Source organism: Argiope bruennichi, chromosome X1 (genome assembly GCF_947563725.1).
Source record: "Argiope bruennichi chromosome X1, qqArgBrue1.1, whole genome shotgun sequence".
Taxonomy (NCBI): domain Eukaryota; kingdom Metazoa; phylum Arthropoda; class Arachnida; order Araneae; family Araneidae; genus Argiope; species Argiope bruennichi.
In genome coordinates this window covers 33,896,215-33,919,789 of record NC_079162.1, presented here as the reverse complement: position 1 = coordinate 33,919,789, position 23,575 = coordinate 33,896,215, and the positions used below count along the sequence as shown (strand labels likewise).

The following is a 23,575-nucleotide window of genomic DNA, read 5'->3' as shown; positions in this document are numbered from 1 at the left end:
TAGTTCCGAGGGAAAAAAGTATTTAACGGTAAGAAGACATACCTAAAAATGAAGATAAAGGTGTTCAAATTCAAGATCTAATTATTTTGAATAAAATACATTGGCTTTAAAGCCTAAATATGCACATATAAAAAAAAATACATCAGGAATCTAATGTTTAAGTTATTTATTTTTCGCATATGAATTTTCATATCTTACTAAACATGACATAAAAATATATGTTTGTGCATATATTAATAAAATGTTTTCTTTTTTTTAAAAGAGCTTCATCATCTTACCTTTTCCATATTTTGTATTGTTCGTGCTCGCAAGTTTATTCGTCTTATCCAAATTCCTGTTCCCTGTTGCAATCTCTATTTAAAAATTCCTTTTAGTAGATGACTACCTAAAAAAAAATTATAAATCTTTTTTGCGAAAATATTGAATATTTTTTTATTAATTATTCTGGATTTCTGAAAAGTTTCATTTATAAAACTGTTTGAATTTAGTTTCTACATTCAGTTTGCATTTCTTTTATTATAAGAGCATACATTCATTCATTTATCATGACATGTCATCCAAACACAATCGATACATAGTTGAATGCGTTCTCCGATAATGCTTTGACCCTGATTACACTAAAAGACACACGTGTGTGAAGTATCCCGGATTAATACAACAAACAAAGGATAGCTCCAGTCTTAGAACTAGGATTGAAGAAAAGAAAGAATGTTTCATCAAAAATTCATCGCTTGACGACAGTGGAAGATTTAATATTCGTGGGGGTACCATTGTCAAAGATAAAGGATTTTTAGGTTTCTTTCTTCCTGAATTGGAAGGGGTTTATTAAAATAGAAACGCGGTTGTTTTTTTTAAGTATTTTTCCTTACGTCAACAGAGCCTTAAGCATTAATTCACTTCGTATAATTTTATATAGTAAAAGCATTGTTCACTTTCAAGAAAGTTAACTGATCAAGAAAGATTTTTACGAACTTTTGGATTTAGTTATTTCATTTCTATTATTATTTTGCATATATAAATTACTGTACTTCTGTTTGAGTTATTCATTTTTGTTGTAATTGAAATATTTTATAAGTATTAATAAAGATCCAGAAGATTTAGAATTTTGTTGAATTCAAATCAAATTCAAAGTAATTAAATACACATTCTTTGTTAAAGTCCCATTAACTACTTCCATTATTATGCTACAATAAATTTAGATGATTTATTGCTACAACATGTGTGTTCGATTTATATGCTAAAATCTATAATGAAATATAACCATATTTTTTTCTGGAATTAGATCTATACAATTAAATCTCTCGAATCTCCTAAATAATAGACCCAAGTATTAACAATGTTTGATGGTCAGTAAAAAAAAGTGACTACATTTTTTTTCGAATATTCCATCAAATTTTTAATAATGAGAGAAAATTGAAGGTTAATATTTGAATAAAGAAAAAATTTAAGAGGAGAAAGAATTTTACTAATTAATAATTGGGTTTAAATGAATGTAAAACTGATTATTGTGAATTATTTTGAAGCAAGATTTTGAGGAATTCTGCTTGCCCCGCCCCGGCTGGATTTGTTTTGTCCAACTCCCCATCAGTAAACCACCTCTGAAGAGCATAAAATTTGTGCCAAGAATTAGTAGGGGACAGTAATAAGTTTTAACCAAACTAATAATTAATTATCTATGTACGCATTCTGGTGTACCCGATACCTATCCTCCGAGAGAGACTACTAAAGGCAACCTATGTGTAATTGTGTAGCTGAGATTGTCTTAAATAGGTAATCAGAAATTCATGTTTTCGGAAGAATTTTTTATGACTGTTAGGAGAAATATAGATAAGACTTTTATTTTTATTGGCAACAGCATTCATCCACATAGGTTTCGTCTGATCATTGAATTATAAAAAAATGAGGATACTAATAAAATCTTCAGACCTAAGCCCTTAGAGAGTATATCTAAGATGCTGTTGGAACATTTGCAACTTCTCTCCTCCCATTTCGGAAGGAATGACATTGATTGCCACAAAGATTTATAAACTGTCTCATTTTGGGTATATATTCGTGTTCGGTGAGCTATATAACTGTGAGATGAGACTTCCACCTGTTAATACTTTTATTTATTTGTTGATATTGTAGGATTTGTTTCAGACGTTTTTGTGGTGATGAATCTTACATACAATTATAGGTGTATGCATAAATAATTTATATTTTGTATTTCACCAACCTATTAACTTAATTTTATTGAAATATTCCTATACTGCTGGAGATAATCAACCAAAAATGAATACCACTGTATGTAAAATTACTTACCAAGGTTTTTCTAAGTAACACTTTTTTCCCTTCATATCAATTTCTCCTTGCTGTCCTTAATCTTAGTTTTTGCATTTCAATTTTTGTGTTATTCAACATAAAGGATGGTTTCTTTAATCATTTCTGAGGGGTTTTTTTTTTTTAATGCATTCTATATAAGGGAAAGTTCAAACAGCTATTATGTATGAGTTCTGTGTTGATTAGATTTCTTTAAGGAATATAATCACCTGTAAAAAATAATAATTGTATTAAATATTTTGTGTTTTTCACTTTTACTACAGTGCCTTCAATTGCGAATAATGAAATGTAGATGTGGCCAACGTGAAAAATCTATGCCTTGCTGCAAAGAGTTTTTGTGTGACATCAAATGTAAAAGACGGCGTGATTGTGGTAGACACAATTGCAATAGAAAGGTGAGTTTTGTAAATGTAATGTAATTACTTGTAGCCTTTAGTATTTAAGTTTATGAAATATTTAAAATCATATATCACTGCATTCTTTTAGTAATTTAACTTACTAATTATTCTAAAATATAATTCTTTTGTAAGAAGATTTTTTTTTAAAATTGTTTTATAGAGGAATAATATTGATTTCTTTTCTTTTTTTTCTCTCTCTCTCTTTGAATTTTTTTTCTGGCTCTCTAAGAGACGTCGTGTTTAAAAATTTTAATATTGTAAAAATATTGATCATATCATAAATACTTCATGCGAATGGAAATGATGAACATGTATTAGAAATTACCAAAAAAAAAAAAAAAAAAAAAAAAAAACCCGATTTAAATTAGTAGAGTTATGATTTGTTCTACAAATAAAAAAAAATCTGCAAATTCAGAATGTTAAAAAAAAATCAATTTTTTTTTATGATTGAAAACAACATGAATTATTAGTTTACTCATATATATATATATAAGCATTATTTTATGTGAAGCAGAATGCAGTTTCGAATACAGTGAAGAGACTTTCGATTTCGTGACGTCATTTTATTTCATCTTGGGGAAGCACGCATTATTTATAGCAGAAGCGACGAGCAACACACAACATAGAAAGGAATGAGGAAAAAGCTCTTGGACATTTTATCCCTGATCTTATATAACCTGAGATTTGATAGGGAAAAATATTTCTTTGCAGTGCTAATATATTATTAAGATTTCGATAGAGATTTTTGCTACACGTGTCGACAAGCTAAGGAAAACACAGGGATCTTTTAAAAAAGAATTTGTCTCGTCAGCGGTATTTTGTCCCTTCACTCAGAGTGGTGGAAAGTTAGGCTTCTAGCCGATTCAGCAATTTTGCAAGGCTTTCTTGAATTAATTAAGTAGAGAAAGTGGAATTGGATCACGAAATAAAAGAATATTTTAGAATGAAGTTACTATGGGCTAAATTAAGATAAAACATTGGAAATTAATTAAATTGAAATTAAAGTTTAAAATATCATTACATATATAATATCACTTCATGGAAAATGTTTGCCATTTAGGACGTAAAACTGATTTTTTACACTAAATTTAAACATTTGTTATTCATCTCAGGTAACTTTCTTCAAGGGATGCATAGTATTATTAATTTTATCACGGAAATATTACATTTAGCTCTTGTATCATTTGAAAAATTGTCGAAGATCAGAAATCATTTCCATTGCAAGAATGTTTATAAAATTGGTATTAAACTGTTGATGATAAATTAATGAATTTTGAAGATAAAATAGAATTGCAGGGAGAACAAAGGTGGAACTACGCTAAATTTTTCTTAAACTGAGTTAAGCATTACATTGACATGAAAAACATGCTCTGTTGAAAAAACAAAATGGATTAAAACAGTTTTAGCTCTGTATAATATATATTATATGGTATTACATAGCAATATTTATTAAATGATCCACTTTTAGAATTTATAAAATATGTCTATTTCCCAGTTTAGCGAAAATTGATATTTCTCATGTGTTCTCGGTACTTTATTTGAAAGTTGCATCTTATATGCATGAGATGCATTTATCCTGATACGTGAAATCAATGAATTAGTGAAGTTTTAAACAATTGTAAGAAAAAATATTTGTTTGATTTGAAAACATTTGAGACTTAAGTAATTTATTAAAGTTATCTGATTTCTATAGAAAGTGTCCATACATATATAAGTATATTTTGGGAATGTGTTTTACATGTTATTGTAGACTTCTATGGCGATTTGTCAGAATTACGCAAAGGTTTTCAAGTAATTATTAAGATTTAAAGAGCCTGTCATATTAAAGAATATTTACAAATTTTATGCACTGCTCAATACAATTAGGGGATATTGTGAGTTCAGTATTAAACAATTATATAAACGACAGATTTATAAATAAAACTGAAAAAGAAGAGGTTCAAAAGGAGATTTATAATGTTTACAAAGTTGGGAAAATGATTTTTTTTTTTTCAGTGACGTAGAAAACTACGCTTTTTAGATTAGGAGTGAACTGTGACCTGCGGCATTCATTCGGTACAAGGAGATTAAAAATAACTGATACGTGGTGAATGTTTTGTAACAGTAAACGCTGCGTCTCAGCAACATGACTTAGATGAATCTGTAGCTTTGAGGATTAACGGTCGTTTAGAAGCCAAACACAATCTTTTGTAGCATAAGCCTTAGGAGCTTCTCAAAATTTTATTTTCAGACAATGGAATCGGTTTTTGAAGAATGGAAGTGTTCACCGAAGATCAGGACAAGGTCGTACGCCTGCGACAACACAAAATGAAGATTGATATGTAACATTAACGACCAGAAGAAACCGCACTTTGAATGCCATTTTATTGCAACAGCACCTTCAGAGCGCTACTGGTACAAGAGTTTCGACTCAAACTATTCGAAACCGACTCCGGAATGTGAGTTTATATGCTCGCAGACCTATGGTTTGTGTTTCGTTAACAGGAACATCTCAGATGGAGACGAGATGAGTGGAGCAATGTTCTCTTCACGGACGAGTCCCGTTTTAGTGTACAAGTTGACAATAAGCGGATTCTCCTATGGTGAGAACCTGGATGATCCTGCATTTGTAAGTGAAATGTCCGATATTATGGAGGTGGAATGATAGTCTGGGCCGGTATTTGTATCAGTGGCCGCACCGACCTGTACATTTCCAGAAATGGAGCACTAACGGCGTAACGATATAGAGATGAGATCCTCAGTACCTGTTGTCTTTTACGCAGCCACAATCTTGGATGAATTCATTCTTGTGGATGATAATGCCATTCCCAGTCGTAATCAGCTTGTAGACAATTTTCTTTGCGTCGGAGTTCTTCGAATGAATTGGCCAGCATATTACCCAGATATGAACCCAATAGATCACATTTAGGACTTTGTGGGAAGAAGGGTTGCTAGTCGCTCATCACCCCCAGAAAAATACAGCAGCTGGAAAGCTCTCTTCTATTGGAGTGGGAGAGAATACCTCAGTCCCTTATTGATGACCTCTTTAAATCGATGCCTCATAAGTGTGCGACATTGCTCTCTGTCAGGGGAAGTCATACTCCATAGTAAAACTCATTTCTATCCAAGAAATCACTTTTTGTTTGTTTGTATATTAACCACGAATTGTGCATTTTTCATTTTAACGTTACATATCATCAATAAAATTTAATTATTCCTTCTTCGTTGTTCCTTTCCTTTTTCTCATACCTTACAACATTTATACATAATAAATTAGTCGCAAAAACATTTCCTCATCCGCAGTTTATGCCCAAAATTATAATATCCCTTAATTGTTTTGAGCAGTGTATATAGATGTATTAAAGCTGTGTTTGTGTGTTCTTCTATGGATGTTAGTTTATCCTATATAATTTATTTTTATTAGTTTCAATGCATTCAATCTTGTCTAAATTTACATTTTAAGCAAATTCAATTCCAAATTAAGAGATATTAGACTTAAAGTATTAAATAATATATTTCAATTTGGTTCTTGATAGTTCATTATGTACATCATGTATTTGATCTCACTTTTTTTTATTTAGTGTTGTTTGGGTAATTGTCCTCCTTGTGAAGTACCGTGTGGTAGAACACTCAATTGTGGACATCACAAATGTCCAAGTTTGTGTCATCCAGGTAAGAAAAAATTATATTTGTTAAATGGTAGTTTTTAATAATGTGTGTTTAGAACCAATTTATCATTGGAAAAATACTTACTGGCCATGCAAATATTTATGTGAATATATAAATATATGTGCATATATGAAAGATGCCTTTATAAATTCAATAAATATTTTGGAAATTCATTCCTTACGGTTTGATTAGATTGTGTTTAATAATGTATCTCCACTATATTCTTCTTCATTTTAAAAATAGTTTAGTAAAATATTTAAAAACTATATATATGTTAACATTTTAATTAATTTTTTTCCGGTTGCAAAATATAATTTTTAATAATTTCAGTAACTTTAACATGTTGTTTCATAAATTTTGTTTTTAGCTTTAATTGTTTTGGGCTATTCTTGACATTTTTCTGTTTTAAGTGACCGTGAGTATTGCTTGTGATTTTCCTGTTTTAAGTGAAATTGACTTTATTGCAAAAGTAATGTAACAGAATCATTAAAATTAGTTTTTTGAACATAGAAGTTAAATTGTATAATATCTTACTGATATTTCCTCAAAATTAAATTTCAAATATGATCTTGGGTACTTATACCGATATTAAATTAAATTCTCGTAATTTTCTTTATCATTGATAAAATGTTAATATCTACAAAACGAATGGCTTGTAAAAAATGAACTAGAGAATTCTCTGTTTAAAGGGTGGGAGATTATATTAGCAAATGTTTTTGTTGATTTAGGATGTATTTTTATCTATTTATGTCAAGTAGGAACAAATAACAGAAAATTTTGTATTTGAATTGTGATCTACTTTTAGAAAGTTTTAGTTAAGTAATTTGAATTTAATTTTCTTTGTTAGCGTTAAATGCTAAGGTACATGGCAGCGAAAAAGAGTTTAATTTCTCTTTTGCCAATTACAAAGATCAATTTGTTTATGTAATAAAACTGATAACCTCCTCTTATTAGACTATAATTTCAAGCCGTGTTGGTATAAAACAACTTTTTTTCACAAAAAACACTGCTTGCATGAAGAGTTCACAATATGTCTTACTAATATTCAATAAACCAGCCGCTTTTGACAACTAACTTGTTTGACCTAATCATTACCTTTTTAGGTTGTTTAATCGTTAATATAGAAGGCATTTTTTTAATTTCACCGTATTATTTAATTAGACTGATCTGACATGAAACAGTCTACGATAAAATTATGGAACGTGCTAGTGAAAATCCTACTTCGGACTTTATGTCCAAAGAAAGCAATTTTTAACCTTTATTTTAGCGTCACTAAAAGCACAGGATTGAATGCTTTGTTGAATGAGTTTGAATTTCATCATTACATTAACCCCTTGACATACAATGATCTCTGAGAGACGTCATTCGTTTCATGTGCCATTGTAGATTTTGACGTCTCCGAGAACTGTCTCCGGCGGACTCCGAGGAACGTTCATTAACATTATATTATTTGGGGCTGCGGTGGCCTGATGGTAAGGTCGGCTTCGGAACCGAAGCGTTTTCAGGTTCGAGACCCGATTCCCCTGAAGAACCATCGTGTAAGCGGGTTTGGTGCACGTGAAATCCGTCGGGGCCATACGTTCTCTCGCTGAAGTAGTGTGGCAGTTTGAATGGGGGTGCCAGCTTTGGTGTCGCCCTCGTTCAAAATTATGAGGTCCATCCCAAAATAGCCCTAGTATTGCTTTAAAGCGGGACGTTAATATAATTAAACTAAAACTTTATACGTCCATCGTCCTTATATATATATATATATATATATATATATATATATATATATATATATATATATATATATATATATATATATATATATATATATATATATATATATTGAGCAGCTTCTTGGTCGAAGAGAGAAGACACTCTGAAATTTTAAAATTTCCGATTTATTTCATCCTGAGAGGCATAATTTATGTACAGGAAAGAAACGACGAGATACGTCGATCTACAAAGCGACACAAAAGCAAAACAGCGAAAGAGAATGAAATATTTTTCCCCAGTGAATTTATGCTATGAGATTCTGATAAGGATTTTTTGACACGTGTCGATTTAGGCAAGGGAAATTTAGATATCTTTTTAAAGAATTTGCTGGCATGACAGATTTTTATCCCTTCACTTGGAGCGTGTGAATGTGCTGATTAAAGCAGTTTTTCGGAGTTCGTGTAACATTAAAGTTTTCATGTTAATTAAATAGAGCGTGTTGATTAAATAAAAAATGTGGAGTATGATCAGGAAATAAAAGAACATTTTGGAATGACGTTAATATGGGTTAAATTAAGAAACAAATTAATATTTAAATTAGTTTTAATAATATCATTATATATATATATATATATATATATATATATATATATATATATATATATATATATATATATATATATATATATAATGATATGGCCGAATAGAAGAAATTTTTGAAATTTTAACTTCGATTTATTTCCTCTGGAAGGCATATTATGTACAAGAAACGATATTGAAACTGACGTCCGTTTACGTCTCGATGCAAAAGCAGAAGAGACAATTTTTTCCTTTCTATCATTTTACTACGAGATTTGAGATAAGAAATAGAGCGCGTGTTGAATTAATTAAATAAAGATTGGGAATTGTATCAGGAAAAAAGAAAACATTTTAGAATTAAGTTAATATGGGCTAAATTTTAAAAAAAATAGAAAATTAATTAGGATTTAAAATATAATTGAAACTTAATTTAATTTTTACCTTAATTTAGCCCATATTAACTTAATTCTAAAATATTCTCTTATTTCCTGATCCAGTTCTACCTTTTTTATTTAATTAATGCGCCACGAGCTCAGTAAAAATGCTTAAATCTGCACTTTGACACGCTCCGATTGAAGGGATAAAAATCTGTTTATATAAACAAATTCTTTTAAAAGATTCTGAATTTTCCTTGCCTAAATCGACACGTGTAAAGAAATCCCTATCGGAATCGCATGGCAGAAAATGACCTAGAAAAATATTTATTTCTCTCTCTGTACGCTTTCTGCTCTCGTATCGTTTGTGAACGGACGGCAGTTTACCCACACACACACGCACGCACACACACACACACACACACACTTGCCCCATGTGAGCTGCTTTCATAATTTCACACATACACTTTGCTGAGTCATTAGCAAACAGCAAAAGTCATTTTTTTTTAGCTCCTTCAGATAGCGTCATAGCGCATGCGAGTTACATTCTGTCATCCGCTTTCTTAATGCTTGGAGCATAAAACCGATTGAAATTCACAGACAAGTTAGGAAGAAATCAATGATGGATTCGATAGTAAGGAAGTAGATGTGAAATTTCGATAAAGAACAGGAAATTATTTACGATATAAAAAAAAAGTGGGAAGGGATCTCTGTTGGATTGTGATTTGTTTACAGAAGATTGAAGGCAATCAGAGATTCATCATTACGACATTGCAATGCATTTTCCTCACATCTCCCGTTCACTTCATCATTGCAAGCGGCACCTTTCTATAACAAGTGAATACTAAAGCTCGAATCCTGCTAAGATAAATGTTTCAACAATTTTTGTAACTATATGGAAAAATAGTTTAGGCTTCGTATTTCATTATGCAATAAAGGCGTTTTTCTAATAATAGTTTCCTTTTTTATTCCTTACGGAACTTAGTTTGTGCATACCCTTAGCATTTAATTCCAAAGAGTGGACACTAAAGCATAGATGCTTTGTGCGGGATCAGCTACTTATTGATATATTCATTCTTATGAAGTTCGTTTAATCAATTCCCGGAATGAAAAAGGGAAGTTACTCTTCAGCCATTGCGTTTATTGTTATTTTTTAGTGTATTTATGAAATTGTATGAATTTATTTTTGTTCATTATCAAATTATTCACTTTTGATCGTAATTATTTGATTTTGATAGGTCCTTGTTACCCATGTCGAGAAGTGGTAAATATTACCTGCAACTGTGGATCTACTAAGATATCTGTCCCATGTGGTAGGAAAAAATCAGCTGTTCCACCGCGGTGTTCTTCAGATTGCAAGTAAATTCATTAGAAATTTTTATAACAAATCTTTATGTAATTACGATTGCTTAAAAGTTCAAAAAGGAGAATTTCGTATGTTTTTGTTTTTAGCATGGAGTAGAAATTTAGGAATATGCTAGGAGGTTACACAACCTACTCTTTCTGTTCACCAACCTTCAAGAATTATGTATGATTCTTTTGGCATCTCTATGTATTCCCAGTTCACTTCATTTGTTTGCCTTATAGTTATGTATTTCTGCGAGTAATAAGAAATACATTAATTACTAAAAGTAAATTTAAATTATTTAATTTGCATGAACTGCTAACATTAGTTTTTCATCAATTACTAAAAACTAAATCATCAATTTCTGAAATTAAAATTTTCTAGCAGCAAAGAGAGATCTGTAAATGTTAGAAATCAAAAATATATAATTCTAAGATGTTTAAAAAGCGAAATTTAATTTCTACGTTTTCTCAAGATGAATTTCATCAAAATAGGTAAAAAAAAAAACATATAAGTAATTGTTGAGGGCGGCTAATGTTTATAATAATAATTCAGTCTTGTCAATCAAACTCAATGAACTGCATCTTATCATAAAAAATACCATATTCTTTTTATCATATTGTTTTAAAATATACTTAGACAATAATGATAGAGCATTCTGAGTGGTTGGTAATACTTCAAAGTGGCAAAATTAAGGGCGATGCTCATATGATTCGGAAACTTCACTCCTATATTTCTCAGAAACGCATTAAAACCTCTATTTCATTCATTTCGGCTGGATCAAATAGGCATCTTATTTTGATTTTCAAAGATGATGTGCTCTTACGCATTCTGATTCAAATCAACTTTCGGATTTCAGAATATTTTTCTTAAGGTTTAGTTATTCCAGTTTTGTTTGTATATTAATGGGCCCAATTTGTTAACTAAATGATTCACTAGTCAACAATTCTCATCTATGTTAAAATAAAGGAGGGGGGAAAAAAAGGCTTCTTTTACCAGAAATGTCAATGCCACGTCCTTCTCTACCTTCACGGGGAAACATATGAGACATTACCCCCCCCCTCCAAGATGTTGTGCCAAGGGGGTGACATTCTTTCGGTATTTCTGCATATTTTCGTTTTCTGTGTGTCTGTCTACATTTTCATAATCCACTCACAAGATAATGGCTTTTTTTTTCTGAATTGTTGAAAGTAGTCAGCTTCTAGGCATCTTTTAAAGTGTGGAGATAAACAAAAGCAGCTTTTGAAAATGAAAAATGTAATTTTTCTTGGTTATTATAAATATTTATTAATTTCCATTTTTGAATGATTTAAAGAGCATTCGATAGTTTTCTACATATGATAATTTTTTTATTGGAATTGAACATAACTTATTACACAACATAAAGAAGAATAGTTAAAATATGAAATGATAATTTTGATGTTGATGTTTGTCATCTACTTAGTTTCATATTAATGTAATATTTTTCAGTGAAAGAAAGAAATATGATTTTTTTTGAATCCATAATAAAAAAGGAATATATAATTATTTAAATTCTACCAATCAAAACCAGAAACCTTGAGACATTATTCTTATAATTTATTTCATGGATTCATAGGGTTATTTCCAGCTTAAAAAATACATTTCATGTAGAAGCTTCCATGAAAATATATATTAATATATTTTTAAAAAAATACAAAAATTTTATTATTTTGATATAAAAATCTCATGGGTGATATTTATTATTCAACATAGAAAGAATTACTGTTAGCTAAATGGTTGAAATTTCATTAAAACTGAACCTCGTAAATTTATGTCCGAGGGAAATGCAGTTGTCTTTATATCTATCTCTCTATACCTTCAATGTCAATCTCTCTATCTCTTTCTTCCAACTCCTATTGGTCAAATATCTCTGTTACCAATGATTCGAGACAGGGATAAGAACAAAGAAGATTTTTTTTTTCCAATCAAAGTTGATGCGAGGCGTTGAAAAAAAAAAAAAAACTAAACCTGCTTTGAAAGAGGTGAGCAAAATTGTTATTATTTTACGCTTTGTTGTATTAAATATTTATTTATAAAACCTTATTTTTTAAAACTACTTATGAGAAAGTTCAGTAAATATGAGTTATTAATAAATGTTCATGATAAAATAAAAAAAAGCATTTATTCTATTTGACTGTCATGAATTTAATAATAAGAAATCGAAACTCGATTTCAGATGGATTTCGAAGCACTTTTATATTTATGTCGAAATAATTCCATGTCTATTATAACAATTTTGGTGCTCGGAAGTAATGAGATTTTACTGTTTTCCATACGATCATTAAAGCAGTGACTGAAGGTTTGGAGTAAATCTGCGAAATATTTATTCAATAAACATGTATATGATATGTATTAACTCTTTCTAATAAATTAAATTCCAATGTGTCGTTTAAAATGATTATTTTGGAAAAATTATTAATTAATTTACTAACCAGACCAGAATTGATTGCTAATAAGACAATAATAGCCTTAAATTGGCATGAATTATTCTTTTCGGTAATATTATTTAAAATTTTGCAAGTGAAAGCTTTGTTGTCTTATCTAAAATTTCCAAGTCTCGAAATATTTACCATTTGTTATATTTATAAATATACCTTCTAAATTTTTCAGTGTTAATGCTATAGTCAAAATAACATGCTGATGATAGTTTGGCAACTATAAGGATAATCAATTTTAAACAATTTATTTGATCTTTTTGAATTGATAGCTGTTATTGGAAAAAATAGTTTGACTAAATTTATGTAAAACAAATTAAGGAAAATTATAGTGTGATATTGCATATATTGTAATAATAAAAGATATAAAATATGTATAATTCTATAACATACTGTTTTTAATTTTAAAAATATCCAGTCCTGTAGTTAAATATAATTTGAACTGTGTTAAAAAGTGTTTGCATTTTTTACTTCTTGTGTTGAAAATAAAATATTTGTTATTTCGGTTTGTTCTAAGATTTTTTTTTTTTTTTTTTTTTTTTTTTTTTACTTAAAAACTGTTATTGAAAAATATTTTAAATAATTAATTTAGTCCATTAAATAATATTAAATGGTTACTTTTAATAATAATGAATTTACTAATTTAATTATCTTAATATGCATTTTTACTAAAAAATTAACATGCAAATATGAATTTGAATAAAAAATGCCATTCACTCTTTGGTACAAAGAACATTGACACTGTTTATTCCAGTTTGAAAGGAATATAAATAGAAATATCATCCCTAATAGTTCTCGGTTTATAGTAAAACTCGTTATAGTTCATAAAAAAAAGTTGGTGATTTATGAACCTAAACCAAATTTTTTTTTAACAAATAAGTTTTCTTTAAAAAAAACCCTTGGATAAAGAAATACAAAAATTATGTATTTGTCTGGAATAATTTTTTAATTTCCAAATTTCGAATGCTTGGACGCTGTAATGTCCATTACATTTAGAAAATACGCAAAGACAAAACAAAATTATTTTGCTTTATCCTTTTATGTTATTAAAAAAATTAAAATAAAGGGTAGCAACATCATTTGATATATATAACATATAAATAAAATAAGCGTAAAAATAAATTTAAAACCGTATATAAGTTAAGTTTACACTGATTTCTAATCATCAATACAATTTTCCTAGAAGAGGGCATTAGAAAATTTACCGCCTGTGGCCTGAAATGGTCGGAATTCACCACTAGTTTAGCAGCATATAACATTCCAAAAAAAAAAAAAAATGCTTTAAAGTTCATTTCTTTGTTCTATGTAGATTGATCATCGCTTTCTTACAAAAGTTGTTTCTTGTTAGGACAATTGTAACATAATATGCGAAAGCCTACATTAATTTTTATTATGTAGAATAAAAATGACAACTGTCGCATAAATTATTGCAATAACAAAAGTCAACAACTGATACAAGATAAGGAATAAGCGATTTATCCACCGCATCTACTCTCATATACACATTGGCGTCACGTGTTTTTATACCTAGGAAAATTCAAACAAAACAAGAATTTTCTGTTTAGGCTGACAGTAAAACGGATTGCTTGTTTTAATGTGTATTAGAATGTCATCATCACCATAAATATAATGAGAAGTTAAATTTGATTGGATTTATTGGAACTTTTTTAAAGGGCAGATCTCGGCGCCGCTCGATCATGTATGTACTGACGGCGCGAGCCTGCACGCCCTTTCCACGTTCTTCGTTGTTTTTGTATGCTCAGCTGTTGTTTTTCCAATAATACATCTTATTCCGCAATTGATAAAATGAGTGCAGGTGTAAGCGGGAACAAATTGCTGCAAGCCTTGCATTCCACAAGAGAAATATCCAATAAAGTTATATGTATTTACGCGTGATTGTCAGTAGCTTGTTTTAAAAATACGGGAATGTATAGCGATTAGACAATTATGATGCATAATTGCTAATAAATTATGCATCAGTAAGAAATGTTGTTTCGGTAGAGAGCAAGTAAGTGTGGAAAAAAGAAAGGATCATGGTCTGTATTGCACTTTCATCAGGAGAGATAAAAAAAAATGAAGATGCTTATCTGATGGAGTTTGTAGATTAAATTTCTTGGTCGAATTATCTTTATTCAATTTCGACATTTTTTTTTTTTTTTTGTCCAGAAAATGATACTGAATAAATTTCATTTATTTTTTATTTAAAGAACATATTTTTAAAATTATTTTCATTTTTTCTCGTGAACAAACATCTATTGGAGGAGGATTCAGCATTAATAAAAATATTGAAGTGGGAAATTAGAATGAAAAAATATCATATGTTTCATAGCATATGATATTTTTCTTTTATTGATATTGAGCATATGATATTTACTGGCGGAATCCACTCAGTAAACATTGCTAAAAATGTGAGCATGTTAGAAAAGTAAACCATTTCAAAATGTTGCTTATTTTTTTAGTGGATGGGGAAATAAATAGCTACCAGTGACATAAAGAAAGTTAGAATCTAATTTCTTGATCTCTTTATAGAACAAGAAATTTCTCTTAGAAAAGAAAATATCTGAAATTAAAGATAAAGATAATGCATAAGTTTGATAAGGCAGAAACTTTTCACTACTAACAAAGTCTAATGAGTTGTGAAAAACTATTTGAGAAAAATTTTAATAAATTGAAAGAGTTTGGAAAAATTTGAATAAAGATGAATCTGCATATGTGTATGTTTTGGTGCTCAAAAGACCAGACCATTTGACCTATCACTACCAAATTTGGCGTATGTATATCTTGGAGGTCAGAAATGTGGACGTCGCAGCGACTTTTTTTAATTTTTAGTTAGAATTTTAATTAATTAAAAATGATGCGAAATTTTGCCATTTTTCTTGATAACTTTCGAAAATATTATCGCATAAAATAAGTTTTACATAAAGTTAAAGTTCAAACAATTGTCTTTTTAGTGATTCCAATGTTTTAACTTATAAATTAAATTTATTTTTTGAAAAATATTTTAACCATATTTTTCAACTATTTATTTCGCGTAAAATTAAAATAAAATTTAAACTTCACGAGCACTTTAGGCATGCTTGGGGAAAAATAGCTTTTATCAGCGCGTTGCCATCAGGTTATTAAAAACTCATTTGGAAAATTAAGTTAGAGTTTACTACAAACTAAACCTAAGAAAATGTCATGCCTGCATGAAATGAAATAAATATGAAATGTGATATCTTCTATAACAAAAATAAAAGTGAGAAAAAGTTTTCTGTGACGTTTCAAAATAGCTATATCATTAATTCTATAAATCAGTTTTATTTATATCATACATAGTTTAATATATTCAGGATGTCCACTCGAATTAGGGCCCAATAACTAATTTCTAAAATTTAATTGGCGTATGTGTCTGATAAAAAAAAAGTAAATGAAATAAATAATCATATTTTAGGCAGTTTATATCAATAAAGGTTCTGATGAATTACGAATTTTAAATTTTTTTACAAACTCTGTTTTGTGAGTCATGTTTAATAAAATATTCTTGAGGTACAAATATTTTAAATAAAAAAAGTTCAATAGAATTAAAACGTATTGATTTATTAAAATACAAATATCTCTTTTCTATAAAAGCTCGCGATTTTTAATCTCCCCATCTATAGTCTTGAAGAAAATACGCCATTCAGTGCTTGGACTTTCTACAAGACTGACTGCCGAAAATAATTTAATTATTGATTGTTCTAAAAGAAAGATAATCAAAGTTTTAAAAGATAAAGCTTGATCTCAGAAAATTGAAACGTTAGATTGTCAAGATAATTTTATTGAATATGATGTATAGGAACGAAGGATTGTATAAAATTTAGATATCATAATTGTTTTCAAAAGTACATTTATTGATTGAAACAAAATAAATTATTTACCGCAATTAAATCTTTTTGAAGGTGAAACTGAAATTTTTTATTAAATAATTCTTGTAAATATTGCATAAATTATTAAAAAATTCTCTGGGATACATATAAGATTACAATGCTGAAAGATTCGATTTTCTGTTGTCATATTTTATTAAAATATGTTTGGGTTTAGGAAAAAAGTGTTCGTATTTATTGAAGTTTTATGTCTTCTATTTCAAATTCAAATGTAAATCTTACGGGAGCTGACAGAAAATTAGAGAGAGATATATATAGTACAATGTATTGTATATCGTAAAGCTTCTATAATAGTATGAGTTGTATGATTATCAAAATTAGAAGCTTAAAACTGTTTTGCAGAAGCTATTAAGCCATTTATTTTGGTCTTTCGCCAAAACTCATTAGAGCTAGATTGGGATGTGTTGTCACATGCACCATATAGCCCTCACCTTGCCCGTTCAGGTTCCGATTTATTTTGTTCAATGCAGAACTCTTTAAATGGTAAAATTTTTAATGACGCTGCTGGTGCAAAATCTCATTTCATTCAGTTTTTTACTGACAAAAATCAGAACTTTTATGAACATGGAATTATGACACTGCCTTATAGATGGCAAAAAGTCATCAGCAAGAACAGGCAATACCTAATTTAATAGTTATATTTTCAAGTAAAAAATTTGAGTTTCTTCTTTATTTAAAATCCTCGATTGCTTAGTTACCTACTCAATAATTTTCGGAAGTTTGAGTGGTGATAGAGGCTCCCAAATCTTGCATTGCTTAAGCACCTCGATTGTAGGGTTGCGCCGATTTTCGATCAATCGATTTATCGGCAGGGCCGACCATCTGGGAGGTGCGACGGATGCTATACACTGGGTCCCCAGGATTGAAGGGGCCCCAGTATGATCAAAAACTAAAATAATATTCTGAACAATAATTGCATAATGGAAAGAAGAGAAGAAGACATTTAACTGGAAAAATCGACAAGTTTGGAAATATATGAATTTTATAGATATGTTACAATCCAATGCAAGTAAGTAGATTTACGATCATTTACCTCACTTACTAGGTTAGAATGCATATAGAATTCTTATAATTCATAACATATTTCATATTGTTTGATCTAATCATATCCATGTCAAGAAAATATCCCTCTGGATGTCAAAAATGAAAATTAGCAGAAAAGAAGAAAAAAAAAGTCAAATTTTTTAACACTGTAATTGATACTGTTATTGCACAGGTAGAAGATAGATTTAAAAGTATTTCTAATCAATTTATATTTTTCCAAATTAATTATTTCAATCATTAATTTAGAAAAATACGAATAAGAAAAATGCTCCAAAAACTTTGTAAAGTTTTATAACAAAGATTTGATTAAATCTAATCCAGGAAATTGGTTTGTTACGGATTTGATTTCGAAGAAAAGGGTTGCAATCAATGTACAAAATATATGGAATGCATATTAAATATTAATTATAATGAATTATTTCTAAATGCATTAACTGTGTTAAAACTTTTTTACGTTAATAGCAAAAACAAAGTCAAGCATTAAATAAACATGTAATAGTAATATATTTTTGTGTTTGTAATTTTTCTACTTTACAAAAAATTTAGGGGCCACAAATGGCTTCTTGCACCCAGGCCTCTTTATACAGAAGGCCGGCTCTACCTATATGTATCATGACCACGAATCTTACTTCACAATGAATCGCGATGCAGTAAATCGATGCTATCAATTCATTTTCGTTTGCGATGCTTAAATTATTGTTTATTTGGAACTTTTATCTTTTGCTTCTTTATGTGAATCTCATCTAACGGAAACGAAAATAGGATAAGAGTCAGATGAAAATTTAAATTTGTATTTTTGTTGCCATTCATTGTCTCTCCTCCCCTTTTTCCGTTTATACCTAATTTTTGTTAATATTTCTTTATAAACTGTCAGATTTTAATATATAAAAATACTTACAGTAGGCATGTCATTTCGGAATAAATTTTCTGTTCCCTAAATTAAAAGATTCTAACAACAAAATTCTATTTAAATATAATAAAAGAATTTTGTATCTTTTATTTTTAGATCTATTTACAAAGCAAGCAAATTTTTTAATGCTTTATTTATTTTAAACATCTTAAATATCTTCCAGAAATAATGATAAAGCAGTTTTGTAATAATTTTTAATACATTTATGAATTAGGTTTAAAAATCATTAAAATAACTGAGCTCCAGATGCATCTGTTTTGCAACGGATGCTAAACGTCATTTAATTTTAAACAGATTTTATAACATTTATCCAGCTAAGATATTACATTTGTCCTAGTACCATCCTTAACCTATATACTTCCTTTCAGGCTGTGGCTGTACAGGTCCACATCAAAACCTTAGTTACGGTCTACTGCATTTACCTATTATCAAACGGTGTCATCTCTCAAAATGATCTTAACGTCTTGGTTAATCAACTTCTAGTGCCTTTCACATTACTAGATGACTTCAATGGTTACAGTACTTTATCGGGTTCTTATAGAATAAATTCTTGAGGGTAACAGATAGAACAATTCATTTCTGATAACTATCTCTGTCTACTCAATAATAACGAGAAGATGTATTTCTATGAACCACTAGGTACATTTCATTCTGTTGATTTGGCTATTTACACTCTAGCACTTCTTCCCTTACTAAACTTTGTTATAGCAAGTGGTATCTATAAGAGGAATCACTTTCCTTCTTTGTTGATGGCAACAATGTGACACAATATCTTCAGAATTACGTATTCCTGCGGACAGACTGGGATACATTTACTGGGAAAGCAGTGATTACTGACTAAAGAATTTCTTCTACTAGTATTATTTATGCGGTTCAAAATGTTATCGACTGTATCATTGGTCAGGTCGATTTTATTGTTTACTATATTTTAACAGAAGGCTCTGTTTTTAATCGCCATCCATTGCGTTATTTCGGAGCGTTACATTTAAATATCCGTGATCCAAATCCCCATCCGATCATTTTTAAAATTTAAAAAAAAAGTTCTTAAACTTTTTAAAAGAACATTAGACTTCAGATTTCGAATTCAAATTTTACTAAACCTACTTAATTTTATCTGTTAAAGGCATTATTATGTCATTTTCTTTTCTTTTATAAAGAATGAGAGAAAATGGCATTTTCTAAATCGGAAATAAAGAAGGTAAAATTTAAAAATTACTGTATTATTTCAAAAATGGAATATGATAAATTGAAAATGTAAACATTACTTTGACACACTTTATTGTAGTGATTTTAACATAATTAGTTTCTAATTATTTTTATTGAAAAAAAAAAGCTGGAATATTTTTTATGATATAAAAAAATTATTCAATCGTTCTGATTAGTCAATAAGCTAAGAGATGCTGTTTATAATTTATAATAGCAGTAAATAAATAAGGAAATGATAATATATCAAGAAATATCGTTATATGTTGGTCGATATATAACGATGATGACATTTTATCATTGTCCAGCCTTACTCTACAGAGCTTAATCTAGTCCTGGATGCTTGGTGGACCTTTAGAACATCTTCCTATGTAGACATATGCTAATACCAATGTTCATGTTTCCAGTAAAGTTCTCTTTTCTACACAGGATATGATGTCATAATTTTTCGTATTTTTGTTGAAAACTATGGGTCATAGAAATATAATTCTTTGGGCATTTTTTTATGTATTTCAAGCGAAGAATCTGACTGTACAAAATTTTGACAATCTTGATGGAGCACTCTATATATTTCCCAATGTTTTATTGGCCTAAATGAGCATCGAGCATGTGGATTTCTGAAATAATTTCAGAAGTATTCTATTTTTCTACATATTAATGAATATTTACGTGGATAAAGTTTGTTGTTCTTGTTCAAGCTTTTCGTTTTTAATTAAATGTCATTTCTGTTTATTCAGATAATATCTGGAATGCATCATCTCTTTATGTCTAATTAGGTATTAATGAGGAATTTTGGGCGTCTCTGTTTCAGACTGCCTTCTGATTGTCATCATCCAGAAAGGCAAAAGCATAAATGTCATTTTGGATCATGTCCACCGTGCCGGCTAACTTGTGGTAAAACTTTAAATTGTGGCCATACGTGTTCCTTTAAGTGTCACTCTGCTGTACTTACTAGAATTGAAACCAAACAGGTAAGTAATCTCTGATTTTTAACAAGTGCATAGTTAGATATGTACAAGCAATATTGTCTTCTAATATATATCATTCTACATAACTTGCTGCATAGAAATCTAATTAAAGTTATTAGAGTGCAATTTGTCGTCTTCTTTTCTGAATATTAAATGAAAGAGCATTTATTTTTCGATTGTGTACTATATGTTTGGCTGAATATTTTTGATCACTGGCGAAATGAGTATATTGTTTCTGCAGTGTAATTAAATATTAGAATATCTGCAAACTATGTAGTTGTATATTGATTTATAATTCATCTATTTAAAAAAAAACTGTATGGGCTTGAATGTATATTGTCTGAATTTTTCGCAAATTATGAAGCATTGTAATATTTTTTATATGGTTTATTGATATGCATTCTTTAAAAGTAAATTTAATTTATTACCAATCAGAAGCACTTATTAGTAAACTTCATCAGCATCGAAAAATATCCCTTGCTTCTCATTATGACTTATCTAATATTCTTCTGGAACCTGGTGCAAGCATTTATTGTTTACTAGCCGCCTTTGGCGACCAGCCGGTTCGCCAATCTTAATGTTCGTTGAAATTTTAATAATTAAATATTTTATGCAATTCCTACTTTAATAGCTTCTTCATCAAAATATTTTAAAACTTCAAATTTTGATTGTCATATAATTCATTCATAATATTATAAAGGCCTTCAGTTATAACGTAATATGTATCTCTCTAATTTTCTGTTAGCACCCGTAGAATTTATGCTTTAAATTAAAGTGGAAAGAATTAATCTGCAATTAATATAATAATATTTTTTTACTGACACAAAGCATTTTTTTTAATAATCTGATTAATGAAAATAGAGTCACTCAGCGTTTAAACTTTATGGACACTAAAGAATATCTTTTTTAATTTATGTAATATCTCAAGAATTTGTCAACAAAATTTTCTTAGATTCATCATGGACAGATCGATTCATTAACAATGTTTAATTTTAAATGCATCAAACACTAAGAAAATAAAACGAATCGTTTAAAATAAAAGGTTGAAAACAGGTTTTAAAAAAACTACTTATAAAACGATGTACTTAAAACTATAAGCATATACAAAAAATATATAACTAACATAAATTAATTACAAAAGCATACAACGAACCTAAGAATAATTTAAATCCAGTCCGCATCTGTTGATTATAATTGTCAACAGAATGCGGAATTCAGAACATAATGCGCATGCGTGAATTTTCAACGCCAGTTACGTAACGCAAATACGTGATTTTTTCTACGCCAGTTGGGGTAACGCTATGCGGATTAGAAATTTTTAATTTCCTTTATTCTGTTTTATTTTAATTCAAAAGTACTTCAGAATGAATCTGAAAGATCGATTCATTAACAATGTTTAATTTTAAATGCATCAAACATTAAGAAAATTAACAGAATCGTTTGAAATAATCCGCCGAAAAATATTAACCCTAACCTCATTACTGTTGGGAGAAGAAAAAACTGAAGCCTTACTCGTTTGGCGGTGGGGAAAATGGAAGATTTTTTTGGCGAAAAAGTTGGCGGTGGGAAAAATGGAAGATTTTTTTGGTGGGAAAGTTATTTTTTAATTAATAATTAAAATTCTAATTAAAAATTCGAAAAAAGGAACCCCAGGTGCACATTCCCGACCTCCAAGGTATACATGTACCAAATTTGGTAGCTGTATTTCAAACGGTCTGGCCTGTAGAGCGCCAACACACACACACACATTGAGCTTTATTATAAGTAGTATAGATTACCGGATCAGGATTTTTTTTATCATGCTTCAATGTTAAAATATCCTTATCCGTGATTCAATGCCAACTTTAAAAAGGACAGTTTTGTTTTATACAAATCACATATTTTTCTAATCAACATAGTCTTCAAAAAAAATTCAAAACCTCTGTAACTTTGTTATTTATTATCCCATCTTCACACAGTTGGTGTCGATGGAAAGGGATTAAAGGGACAGGGTTGTGAAGACAAACTGATTAACCGAATTAATTAACTACTATTTCGAAATTTTTCGATTAAAGTAGTCGAGATTTTTTAATAATTTGATTCAGCAGGTCTTTTTATGTATGTGTATCAAATTTCATTCTGAAATTCGCAGTAGTTCTTGAGATACTTAATTTTGTTTGCTGAAAATTCCGCCCAAAAAGAGTCAACCAATCGGGGACCATATATTAAATAAATCTCAGCTTGATAGTAGAAAAATAATACTTTGGGGGGGGGTTATCCCAGGAATTTTGGAAGAATAAACAGATACGACTCAGATTTTTTTTATATGAAAATTTTTTTTCAGTACATATAAATTCTTTTTATTTAAATATTAAAGAATTTTCATTGCTTTTAAAATCAATTAATCATTTAGTCTTTTTTTAATTGATCCCGCCGTAAGAAATTAGCATACATCTTAATTTTTATGACGAATAAAATACGCGTTGTTTATCCTCCCCCCCCCCCTTTTTTTCGCTTCAAAATGTCGCTTATTAAGGAAATGAGAATATTGCAAAAACATTTTAAGCCATTGAAATTATCGGAGCTTATTAAAAGGATGGATTTTTATTTTCAGGCGTATCAATTATTTTAATCGGATAGAAGATTTATTTACTACTGTGAGCTATTAATGAATTCAATTAAAATCGTCTAATCTGAAATTAAATTTAATATTTAACTAACTACGATATTATAATGGCCGTTAAAC

At 29.2% G+C, this 23,575-nt stretch overlaps 1 protein-coding gene across 1 annotated transcript in view; it reads left to right on the top strand.

Moving 5' to 3' along the window:
• The window catches only part of LOC129959054 (NF-X1-type zinc finger protein NFXL1-like), a 67,728-nt gene that overhangs the window by 34,507 nt on the left and 9,646 nt on the right, over positions 1–23,575 (top strand). Inside the window, exons 9-12 of the mRNA XM_056071848.1 lie at positions 2,583–2,714; positions 6,278–6,368; positions 10,258–10,378; positions 20,694–20,853. Coding sequence (XP_055927823.1) covers positions 2,583–2,714; positions 6,278–6,368; positions 10,258–10,378; positions 20,694–20,853 — 504 coding nt within the window. The remainder of the gene's footprint in view (positions 1–2,582; positions 2,715–6,277; positions 6,369–10,257; positions 10,379–20,693; positions 20,854–23,575) is intronic.